Source organism: Ptychodera flava, chromosome 17, assembly GCF_041260155.1.
Source record: "Ptychodera flava strain L36383 chromosome 17, AS_Pfla_20210202, whole genome shotgun sequence".
NCBI classification, from domain to species: Eukaryota; Metazoa; Hemichordata; class Enteropneusta; family Ptychoderidae; genus Ptychodera; species Ptychodera flava.
In genome coordinates this window covers 930,993-942,397 of record NC_091944.1, presented here as the reverse complement: position 1 = coordinate 942,397, position 11,405 = coordinate 930,993, and the positions used below count along the sequence as shown (strand labels likewise).

The 11,405-nt window shown below is 35.0% G+C and overlaps 1 protein-coding gene across 2 annotated transcripts; it reads right to left on the bottom strand.

Moving 5' to 3' along the window:
* Nucleotides 1-360: 360 nt before the first annotated feature.
* Nucleotides 361-11,384, bottom strand: LOC139115109 (elongator complex protein 6-like). Of its 2 annotated transcripts, none has more exons than XM_070677012.1 (7): nt 11,165-11,384; nt 9,603-9,681; nt 8,570-8,640; nt 8,132-8,253; nt 7,281-7,473; nt 3,221-3,373; nt 361-1,960 (listed from the first exon to the last, which is right to left on the bottom strand). In XM_070677012.1, the coding sequence occupies exons 1-7, from the start codon at nt 11,216-11,218 to the stop codon at nt 1,832-1,834; spliced, it is 801 nt and encodes a 266-aa protein (XP_070533113.1). In that variant the 5' UTR covers nt 11,219-11,384; the 3' UTR covers nt 361-1,831. The 2 variants fall into 2 exon arrangements, with proteins under 2 accessions (XP_070533113.1, XP_070533112.1); XM_070677011.1 differs by having other exon boundaries at nt 361-2,059; nt 11,165-11,369.
* Between the last annotated feature and the right edge of the window lie 21 nt (nt 11,385-11,405).

The window sequence follows — 11,405 nt, the reverse complement described above, 5'->3', positions numbered from 1 at the left end:
TATGACATGTTGCTGCATTTGTGGAGGGACCGTGGTTGCTGCATTGTCACATGTTGTCTTCAAAGTTAGATATCATTTTTCTCATTCATAAATAAGTGGCCATTGATAATTAAAGCACACGCATGGTAAACACAATTTCGGGGAGGGGGGGGGGGTGTCAACCAGTGTCACTATGATTGACAATGCACTTAGATGGAAGCCATCGTTGTGTACACATGATTCTTTCAAAATTATTGCATATAAAAACATAAGTGTATACAACAGAGAGGTTTGGAAAAACTGACATTATATTGTCCCTCCAAGATCTTTGATCATTAGTTTCTACAACCTTTGTCTACAGAAAAATAACAATGATACAGATTGATACTTTAAATACTTTAATCAATGTATAAATAAAACTTTTTCTCATAAAAACACGACAAAAATATTCTTGGCCTCAGACACAATATTATGTGAAAACTAAATGATTCATGAGTACAAATGAACACAAGAAGAAGAAGAGAGGAAGAACCATTGTTAATGTAGAGTCAATGTCTGTCATTATTCATCAACTGGTAACTTTGAGAAAGTAATGATGGTTATTTCACTGCTAAACATCACAGAACATAGACTCATACATTATAAGATCCTAGCAGTGCTGTGACCTGACAGCTATCAGTGAAGTGAAATCATATCATTGTTGATGGAAGACATTGTCTGATAAACTACATTGTCTGATAGCATTCCTATATTTACTACAATCATCACAGTGTGGTAGATAGTTGCAACTCATTGACATTATTCAACACAATGGAACAGTGAATGTGTTGAACAGAGTATCGTCCAAATGACATCATCACATATAAATACTGAATAGAATTTGATCTTTCTATTTAGTAGATCTGTCTAATCAGGAAACTTTGGCATTTCCCAGGGTATGATTGTCAAACAGGTTTAACTTTTCCCAACCTATCACTCAGAGACTGTCAGAGTAGTGAAGCTGACACCACAGATACAGATGCACACATGATTGTGTTGATGAGATCATTTCATACACACTACTCACTTCACTGTGTGAAACAACATCAGATATTTGAAGGAGATACTGTTCACACAATTATAATTTCAAAATAATATTGATGACATGTAAATATGAAATCTTCAAATGATTCCCTTACAGGACCATCTGATGTGCTTTCAACTTTCTAAATGACTGAAAACTTGAACAGTTCAAAATCAGGGTCATAACAGCTTCCTCATGTACATCTCTGATATCAACTAGCATTCAATTGTCAACTATCATTTCATGTCTACAAAAACCCTTCAAGGCATCAAGAAATAGTTAAAATTTACTATTGTTGTTCATGTTGTAGTGCAGGAATACTGGAATTTAAGAATTCATATCATAACACTTGTAGTTATATTGCTACTCTTCAGCTAAGCTGTAAGCTGTGTAGTTTGTGTTTTAGAATGCCACTTTTGTTGTTATTTTGTCTGCGTTCACGAACAAAGTCAGTCACCTATGAGCAGATAGTACATTTGAGAAACTTCCAAATGTGTGAAGTACCATCTGTTTAGTCATACAACTTCAATACACTTGTGAAAGTGACAAAGGTCACTTAAGGACACATTCATACCTGGCTGTTAGGTCATCTACATGTATCCCATTGCAAACTACCAACAACCAGAGAAATGAAAAATATTTTGGTCTTCATTGGAATTATTGAAATTTCACATTAAGGGCTTTGCATAAATAATTTCAACATCAGCGAATTGAAATATTATGCTGTATCTTCACCTGAAAACATTTCAAATCTCTTTAAAATGATAAAACTGTCTCTTTATTATCAATTTAAAGAACAGCAGATGAAGTGCCAGGTGCAAAAAATGTCACATTTTTATCCTGAATCTTGTACTGAAGTATTTTGTGCTGAGCTCGACTTGCAGAAATCTGACGTGGGTCATTCCATGATATCGATAACTGTAAAGAAAAAGATTTCTGTATTGGGTATAGTAGAATTTGCGTGCCTGAAGTGTGTGTTTTGTGTGGGTGTCTGTGTAGGTGTGTCTGTGAGACAGACTGACATGAAGAAAGACAGACAGACAGAAAGAAAGAGAGAGTGATGAAAAGAAGAATGAGAAAGATGTAGAATGGGAATAGATGTAGAGACATTTATCTGACATTTTCAGAGAAAGAAAGAGATGGGAAGAAGACAGAAGAAGAGAAATCTATTCACAATTGTTAAAGGGAGGCAGTCGTTGGAACTGTGCGTGTGCGACTTTCTTGTTTACAAACAATGTAATGCATGATATCTATATGCATCAAGTCATGGCTGCAACATTTAAAGTTCACGATATTCATTGTTAACAAACATGTTTCAACTTTCATCAATTACCAACATATCCTAGATACAGTGTTTACTTCCATCGTAGGGGTACCTAGCGACCTTTGAGCAGAGCTCCGACAACAGCCTCCCTTTAATGTTTCTCTCTACAGCTGAATGACACTACAAATGTACATGTTATAAACATGTGTGTGAAGGATGTGGATTTATTTCTGAACTCAAATCATAATGCAACTGAGACTTTTAATTATTTTGGATGCAACTGAGACTTTTAATTATTTTGGATGCCAGTAGACTGTTGTGTATGGAAAATAATAAACAATTTCCAACCATAATATTTTCATTACAAGTAAGAATCCCATATAACATTTTTGAGGTGATAAAATGTAAAGAGAAAGCAAACATGAATAAAATGTTGGATTCTTTTTACCAAAATGGATTCAGATTTACTTTTGAGTATTTGATATGAATTTTCAGTGCATTGGTTCTCTCAGTAAGTACTATGCAACAAATGATGAATAGATAGTGGTGCGCCCTCAATGACAAACTTGATATTGTCTACAGAACTTCTAGCTAACTCATGATAATGTTACATATTGCAGTTCTGGTGTAAGGCTTTCCCTAACAGACTCAAAGAGTTCAGAAACGCAATGAGTATATGCTAGCTAGCAGTACGTTCATTTAAAAATTTTCTCATTAATTCAAATGTATAATACCATAGTAACAAGTTCAGGTCCAGTTTGAGTCCAATGGTTTTGAAGACAACCATATCACAGATAGGTTTGTGTTGATGTTGGTAAGATATTGGATTCAATGAGGAATTGAGTAATCATATTAATGAATACTGAGCTAACACATCACTTTGTTCTAGAGTGACTTTGAAAACTTCATCTCACCTGTCCATGGACATCTTTACAGTAACCACTGGACAATCCTTCAGCGTGGAGATGAAGATTGCTATGGTAACTTAATTGTTTAAAGATGAGGTCATTCTCTTCATCTTCTACATCTTTATCAGTGTGGATGAAGGTTACTAGGCAACCTGGTGACTGATGAAAAATGCTGACAGTTCATTGGGTGTGTCTTTTTTTCTAACTATGACAACAACGCAAATATCCATTAAATCTGTTGTAAATTTTGATAATGCAGACATTAGGAAGAAATACTTTAAATCTTTCCTCGCAACAAATGTACAAACCAATCCAGATGTGTATGTAATGGAGAACTTTGTCAATGTGAATAGCATCTATACATGAAGGACAGATGTTGTCACTATTGGCAAAAAATTTTTTGTTGGTAGTAGTGGTCCTTGGATTGAAGTGGTACAAGCAGCTGAAATATTCAGTGCATATAGCAAGCAAGAATATTACCAGTTATATTTCTTAAAAAGTGTGTTTACCCAACAGTAATTATAATACGGGTCAGTCACAATCAGGGTGCGCTAGATGATTTTCATTTGTTATGGACATATATCTGCTATTCAGACTGATATTATATTGCTTATTTGTTTCTAATAAATAGTAATAGTTGTAACTAACTTGGTCGCATAAAGAAATATTGCATATATTGTGCAGGTTTGGTTGTACATCCACAAAAAATGCCTTTAAAAACTGTAAAAAGTAGCGTTATGCTGTTTCACTTCAAAATGTACTTAATTTCAAAATGTTTTTTGGAACACAGTGTTAAAATTGTGGAATTTTTAGCTTACATATGTTATTGCAGAATACCTAACCTTTCTTTCACAAGTTATTTCATGTGATTATGTGCATCGGAACAGAAACTGTGGTATTTTTACCAAAACTGTAACATCATTATGTTTTTTGTGTTTTATGACCATAAGTACATATACCTTTAGTTTATATGTAGAAAAATGGATAAAATATTGTAATATTGAATTTAATTCTAACCTCAACATCCATGGCAAGCATTTTATACACCAAAATTTAAATAAAATTGCATATTGTATTGTTTTGTGAATAAATGAAAATGGAGATCGTTGTGGTCGGAATTTCTTGTAGCGTCCGCGACACACTCATATCTTAAGGACAACAGGAGTTATAAAAGATCTGATGTCACAGGCCTAAGTGTCAATAGGTGCCTACCTTAAATAAACAAATTATATAATTACTGTCCCTTGCGTTCACTATTAATATTCCTAAAATATGGAAATGTAGCATCCGTGACGGTGTAGCGTCCGTGACGGTGTTTACTACATACTCATAATTAATAACTATTTAAAACATTTTAAAGCAGTTAATCCACTGAAACATATAAATACTAGTGTGTATTGTGTGTACATACATGGAGTTGGGTTACAAAATGTCTTCAAGGCATAAAATTGTAAATTTGCACAAAATTGATTTTTTAAAAGTAATAAAACACTCAAAAAGTTATGTTAATCCTCAACTGTAACACTTAGATTGGTGTTTTTTAAGAATGCAGTAATTATATTGAATATGTTATTAGAATTCTAGTGAAAAGACAATGAATTCTGTGCTGTATATGCATTTATTATTGTGTATTCCATTTCAATTCATTATGTCACGGATGCTACAATAAAATGCAAACTTTGTTTTTCAGATTATAAGCCAATCTAAATGTGAAATAACACCACCACATTTATTGTTTTGTTATCACATTTTGAATTTTAAAAAATCAAGGGGGTAAGAAATGACATGTGTGTTAACTCGTCTCCATCACTTTCACATATTTAGGGGAGTGCAACATGCTGCATCCTACATTCAAATTCACATTTGAATATTCTATCGACAAAGTCTCATACCTTGACATAACGGTCTTTAAAGGTCAGAGATACAATCGAGAAAGAAGGCTCGACTTCAAAACCAACACAAAACCAACCAACACGTTCCAATATTATGAGAAATTCGTGTCACCCGAGCGGCACTTTTAAAGGCTTCATTAAAGGTGAACTTCTCCGATATGCTCGCACATGCAACAACGACATGGACTTCATTGAAAAGGTCAACTTTTTCACACGCAAACTTCAACAACGAGATTATAGAAAAAAAGATATATCTCGTATAAAGAAAGATGTTAATCTCACCAACCATCGACGATACCTCACCGATAAAGATAAGAGGAATATGACATAAGAACAAAACTGGTTTACACAACGACCTTCAGTCCATTCATCAAAACCAGTCAAATCAAACAATGTCTAACAAAAAATTGGAAAATAATAGAAGCCGATCAAACACTGGCTAAAGTTTTTCCAGAAAAACCTATCATAGCATACAAAAGGAATAAAAACATAAAAGACATCCTCGTTCAGGCACAAATCAAGCACGAGGATAAAAATAAACACGAACGGTCCGACCAACAAACCACTCAAAGTTCAGACCACAACATAACCATACTAGCATCTCTATTTGATGAACAATCGCTACTATCAAATTAACATGTGGGATAACAAAACAATTTGAGCGACTGATGAAGGAACCGCACTCTGGTTCCGAAACACCGTTAAGATGAATCACTCCAACACATAACCGGTTCTTTCCCAGGGATCCAGATCACATGACCAGGGTCAAAGCACTATCGATTCACTGGTGTCTCGCCATGTTTTTCCATATCATTAAACCACATCGATCGATTCAATATACCGCATCACTATCTAAGGTAGAAAAGATGTGTAAAGTTGCTCTCAATTTCTTATATATACAATATTACTCACTTGGAGATTTTCTTGAGAGTGGAAAGGACATGTAGCTGTGTAGCGTCAGTGACAGCACTCACATAATTGAATACTCTGAACACTTCTGTTGAAATTTAAGCCTTTAGTGTCTTGTTTTATCTTGGTTTTACACTTTAAGGCACAAAACAATGTTATCTTCTGTGTTTTTTGACGTATTGAAAGTTTATTACTGGTATAGACATTTTTCACATACTCCAACTGATTTTTGCAGTAGTTGCTATAGCTTTCTTGTTCAATTTAAAGAAATTGTCAATGTTTTGACACAATTTTCACAATTTAAATGTTTGATAGAGAAAGGTTTTGGAGAAAAGAGAAAGAAAAAACCAGATTGTTAATTGCTTTTTATATTTCAAATTGACCTAACTTTCAAGTTTGATTTGGTAGCGTCCGTGACAAAATTACTTGTCATGCTAAACAGAAAATATTTCAGAAAGAAGTTCATTTTTATTACACTGAATGGTATTAATATTGTTGCTATGGCATGGTTAATTCACGACAATAAAACTTTTAAGTACAGCATACCAGCGGAAGGACATAGAGAAGTTGAAAGTCCTATTAAAAAATATGATCAATATTGTTGTATTTCTCACTTGAGGTTGTGTTTATTCATGGAAAAATTAAGTAAATCACACCAAGTATAGTTTATTTTAATGCCAATATGCATCTTTTATATTGTAATAACATAAGAAAGCATTAACAAATCATTGTTTAAAATTTTATTATGACATTTGTGTTTCATGTACAACATTTCTGTAGCGTCCGTGACACTGCGTCGACCATATAAAACAATGTGCACTGTGGTAATACTAATGACGTTTGCTTCACCAAATTTTAGGAAGATATGCCCCATACCATAACCTTTCAACATATTATTTAACTGGACAGTTATCATGAACTTGAAATTTTGACCTAAGTGACACACCCTAGCGCACCCTGATTGTGACTGACCCGAATAGTCACCTGATTCAAATAAAACAGTACAGAAGAAGTTCCAGTCAATGACACAGTAATGATGAATACAAACCATACATGTATCTATAGACTGCTACTTTCATTGATTCACATTGTGTGTATGATGTAATGTCTTTCCAAGCACAACTCATTACTGATATTGCATGTGATGTTTAACTGTGAGTGCTTTACAACACTTTAGTAAATTGTGCTGCCTTCCAATGAACTTGATCATGTCTATGTAAGTACACTTCATCAGAATATATCTACCTGAATAGACACTGCCTTACCTTCAGTTGTCCACAAATCATTGTAACCAGATAATGCATGATATCATAGACATTGACCACAGAAAATCCTATGGACAGGAACATACTCAGATCATCGATAAGAACCAAGACAGGCTTGTCAATTTCATCACTTGATTTCAACAATGAATCCCTGATCATTTGATACAACGGCTGTAGTGTTTTCTCTTCATCTCTGAAACCAAATGATATCAAGAGTTGCTGAGGCAAATTTAAATTGCTATCAATATTTCTTTTAATAAAACAAACTGCTGGTGATGATACAGTAAATCCTGTCTAAACAGAGCCCTTCAGGGACTGAGAAAATTGTTGGGTTTGAAGAAGTGTTTGGTTTATCAAGGTACTTTAAACATAGAGTTCTATTGGAATGGCACTGGGAAAAGAGTTTCGGTTTAGACAGTTTCACTATATATTGAATTACATCCTACCGGCATATTAATGGTGCACATACAGTGATCTGATTGGCTGAGATGTGAAAGTAACCATGCTATATCCGCGACATAGCACACTTGGAACATGGGTGAGCTTCTAGCAGGAAAAATGCAGATTTTGACGTTTCACACTAGAATTTTGAAAAGACGTGACAATATTACAGCAATAAACCACCTCTGGTATACCACTCAGTTTGGCCAGTTCACTCAATATATACATTGGTTATTGCTCATGCATACATGTCGTGAAGGCACTGGTCAAAATCTCATGGTATACCATTGCAGAGTGTGCTTTATATAGATTAAATATAAACATATATAGCATATGTTGTTTATATGACTTAAATAAATAAACATGAATTCATCTAATTGTTCTCCTTTGACATAATTATAACATTTTACCGTAGACATCGGAAAGGATTATCTTCCACTGTTTCTCTGGATTCAAACAATTGAAGTGAATACTTCAGTCCATCTACAAACACAAGTTGGTTTCTTTCCACAGCAGAGGTCAAGTTCACTCCCTGTCAAGAAATGAAGAGAAAATCATCAAGATCTCAGAAAATTCACTGCATGCAATGGGATAAGCAGTTCAAATTATAGTTTATGAATTACATTGTGTTGACAAGATTGAGAGTTCTTGCAATTATAAAAATCCATGTTTACATATTGTCACTAACTTACATTTATCATTCACGCAATTCAAAGATTATTTGAATTATTTTTAGTGATATTTTATCTAATGTACAATCACAGTCAAAATTTGTCAGCAAAGATACAATATGTGATCTTACCGACAGTGCAGTACGTGATGTCAGAATTCAAAACAACAACACTTACTAGTTTAAGTCCAACAGCATTGTAATGACTAAATGTTTGAGATAATGAGACAAAACATACTCTGTGTCCTCCTAAAATAAAAACAGACAAAAACAAAAACTGTTGATGAGAGAATTTTGAGCCATAAAGTTCCATAATGATCTGTTCATGCAAGAGATTCACACAAGAACTGAAGGTTTTGCTTTGTTTAAAATATTTGACAGAAAAAAGAATTTGTTTTGAAATGCAAAGACATGCCTTTGTATTTGTCTTTGATTTGAAGGTGGCGCATAGAATCATTATAAAAGTACAATGGGGTCATGGGACAGGGTCAACACCAGATGGTGCTCTTCAGTTGCTTTGGTTGTCAAACTTCTACGGCAAAATGGTCAAAAGTAATAATGCTTTATTTAAGCAGAAATTCAAACAACAATTTATGAAAAAGATTAAGACAGTTGTCAATGTTCTTATCTTCATAGGGAGACAGTGCAGTAAGATACTCATGCCAAACTGAAGAGTGTAAGAACAGCATAGAGGATGGCCAAATACAACACATCATAGCCAATCACTTCATTGGACTGAAATCAATGCACACAGTTTACACACACTGGGTGAAAAATACAACACATCATAGCCAATCACTTCATTGGACTGAAATCAATGCACACAGTTTACACACACTGGGTGAAAAATACAACACATCATAGCCAATCACTTCATTGGACTGAAATCAATGCACACAGTTTACACACACTGGGTGAAAAATACAACACATCATAGCCAATCACTTCATTGGACTGAAATCAATGCACACAGTTTACACACACTGGGTGAAAAATACAACACGTAATGATGGTCCAAAGCAATTCAAGGAAGTATATGTTACTTCAATGTGTTATCACATTGAGAGTCAGATACTGCTGCTGACTGGATGAATATTCAAAGATGTCAGGTCAGTTAGAATTGTAAAAACATTCATATTTTGACTGTCTGGTCACTTTCTGAATTAAAACAAGAGGACTGGTGTGAATTTAGTCACATTTTATCAACTTACCTTTAAGAAATAATGACAGGAAGTGATGAATTAAAAAACTGCCGTCCGCAAGACTATCTGATAGCAAAATAAAATTTCCCTGTGAATTTGAGAAGAGAAACAGAAATTCACAAACTGTGGATGAAATAACGATGTCTATAGAAATTCTTTCTACTAGTCAAACGTTGTCTTCCAGAAGTTTTCCCATGATCAGATCTTGAACAACAAAATCTTTCCTCTATATGCCTTTGTTTTTTTGTTATGCACTTTTGAAGGCGTTAGACTAAGGTGCTTTTCAAAGAATTTTAATTGTCGCGCCATATAATTTGAATGGAGACTCAGAGAAAACATCGCAGACACAGATTTGTAGGGTATTGGTAAGGCTTGTCAAATTGCACAAATTTCAACCAGAAATCTTGCAGTGTGTTTGCTACAGGGAGGAAAAACAGATTTTTGGAAGGTTAAGTAAAACGCTTGTCATGTGACTATTATGCAAATAATGACATGTGTACTGTGCACGGTAGGATTCCTCAATATCAGGGCTTTCAGAAAATATATACTTTATTGGGGTTTGGGACTTCTATAACTGACAAAAAAATAAAAATATGGAAAAGTCTATTTGGTATGCAGCTACCTTAAAGCAAACATGAAACCTTTAATGCAGTGACATGACAATACATGTGTGAATCCTATTCCTATCCTTACTGTCACAGCTTTTATTTCATGTGGCTATTATGACATGACTTTCTAACTTATTAATACTGTCTGAGTCAATTTATTCAGGAGTTGGTATCTGTTGCTGTCTTATAATACATGACATGATACCGGTATGGGCAAGGAGGTGGGGGAAGCTATTCCCACAGGTGCATGGTGAATTTTAAAATCACTTGTCTGTATTAAATTTTAATATTGAAATACACATTTTACTATGCAAACGGAAATCATACGGGTAGCTTCCTTTTGAGACATGCAGTGAGCAGCGCCCAGAGCACGGCTGGGGTCACTCGACTGCCTTATACACATCTACAGGTCAGCCGAGCAGCCACAGCCGTGCTCTGGGCGCTGCTCACTGCATGTCTCAAAAGCTGCCCGTATGATTTGCGTTTGCACAGTAAAAATGCGTGTTTCTGACTCAACATTAAAATTACAGACAAGTGATTTTAAAATTCACCGTGCGCCTGTGGGTAAAGCTACACATTGGTGTAAGGTAATTGATTCAACACTGGAGTTCAAGCACTGAGACACAACCTCAACTTCTCTTACGCTCAATCAGTCATAATGCGTACATGATCATGGGAAATCCACTATTACAACATATGATATTAAAATCATGATGGATATTTGTGAAGTCTGGAATGCAGCCAGTACTCTGGAATGGATCCGTGTTAGTATCACTCCAGCTTCTCGTATATGACAAAAAGCTGAAATAAACAGAGCTTCTCCCTGCACAGTAATCATGACACCGGGTCATGTAGAGACCCTAAAAACGGGTCTATGGGTCATGTAGTTGTCCGAGGACTGCGATCACTCACTACTTCATTCATAGAGAAATATCCTCACACGTGATATATCTGATACTGTACCTGTGGTGGCCGATCAGGACTATGATCTAAAACTGCGTTCAACTCGGAGAACATCTTGTTGATTTCAACTCATAAACATCTCTGAGTCAGGTTCCACATATTCTACAGTTAGAATATTTGAAATATGGCAAGATACCGCTAAAATATGTACGGAATTTTAAGCTCCGATGTGTTCACTTATGGGGGTCGCCATAATGTTGTTCTGTCAACAACAGCGCCCTCAATAGAGGGACTTCGCACA

Coding starts and splice junctions, on each gene's coding strand:
- LOC139115109 (XM_070677011.1), bottom strand. CDS start 11,218: ATGTTCTCCGAGTTGAACGCAGTTTTAGATCATAGTCCTGATCGGCCA. Junction 8,254..8,569: donor ATGCTGTTGGACTTAAACTA/GTAAGTGTTGTT, acceptor ATTTCTTGACAG/GGAGTGAACTTGACCTCTGC. Junction 2,060..3,220: donor GTAAAGATGTCCATGGACAG/GTGAGATGAAGT, acceptor TCTTCATGTCAG/TCTGTCTCACAGACACACCT.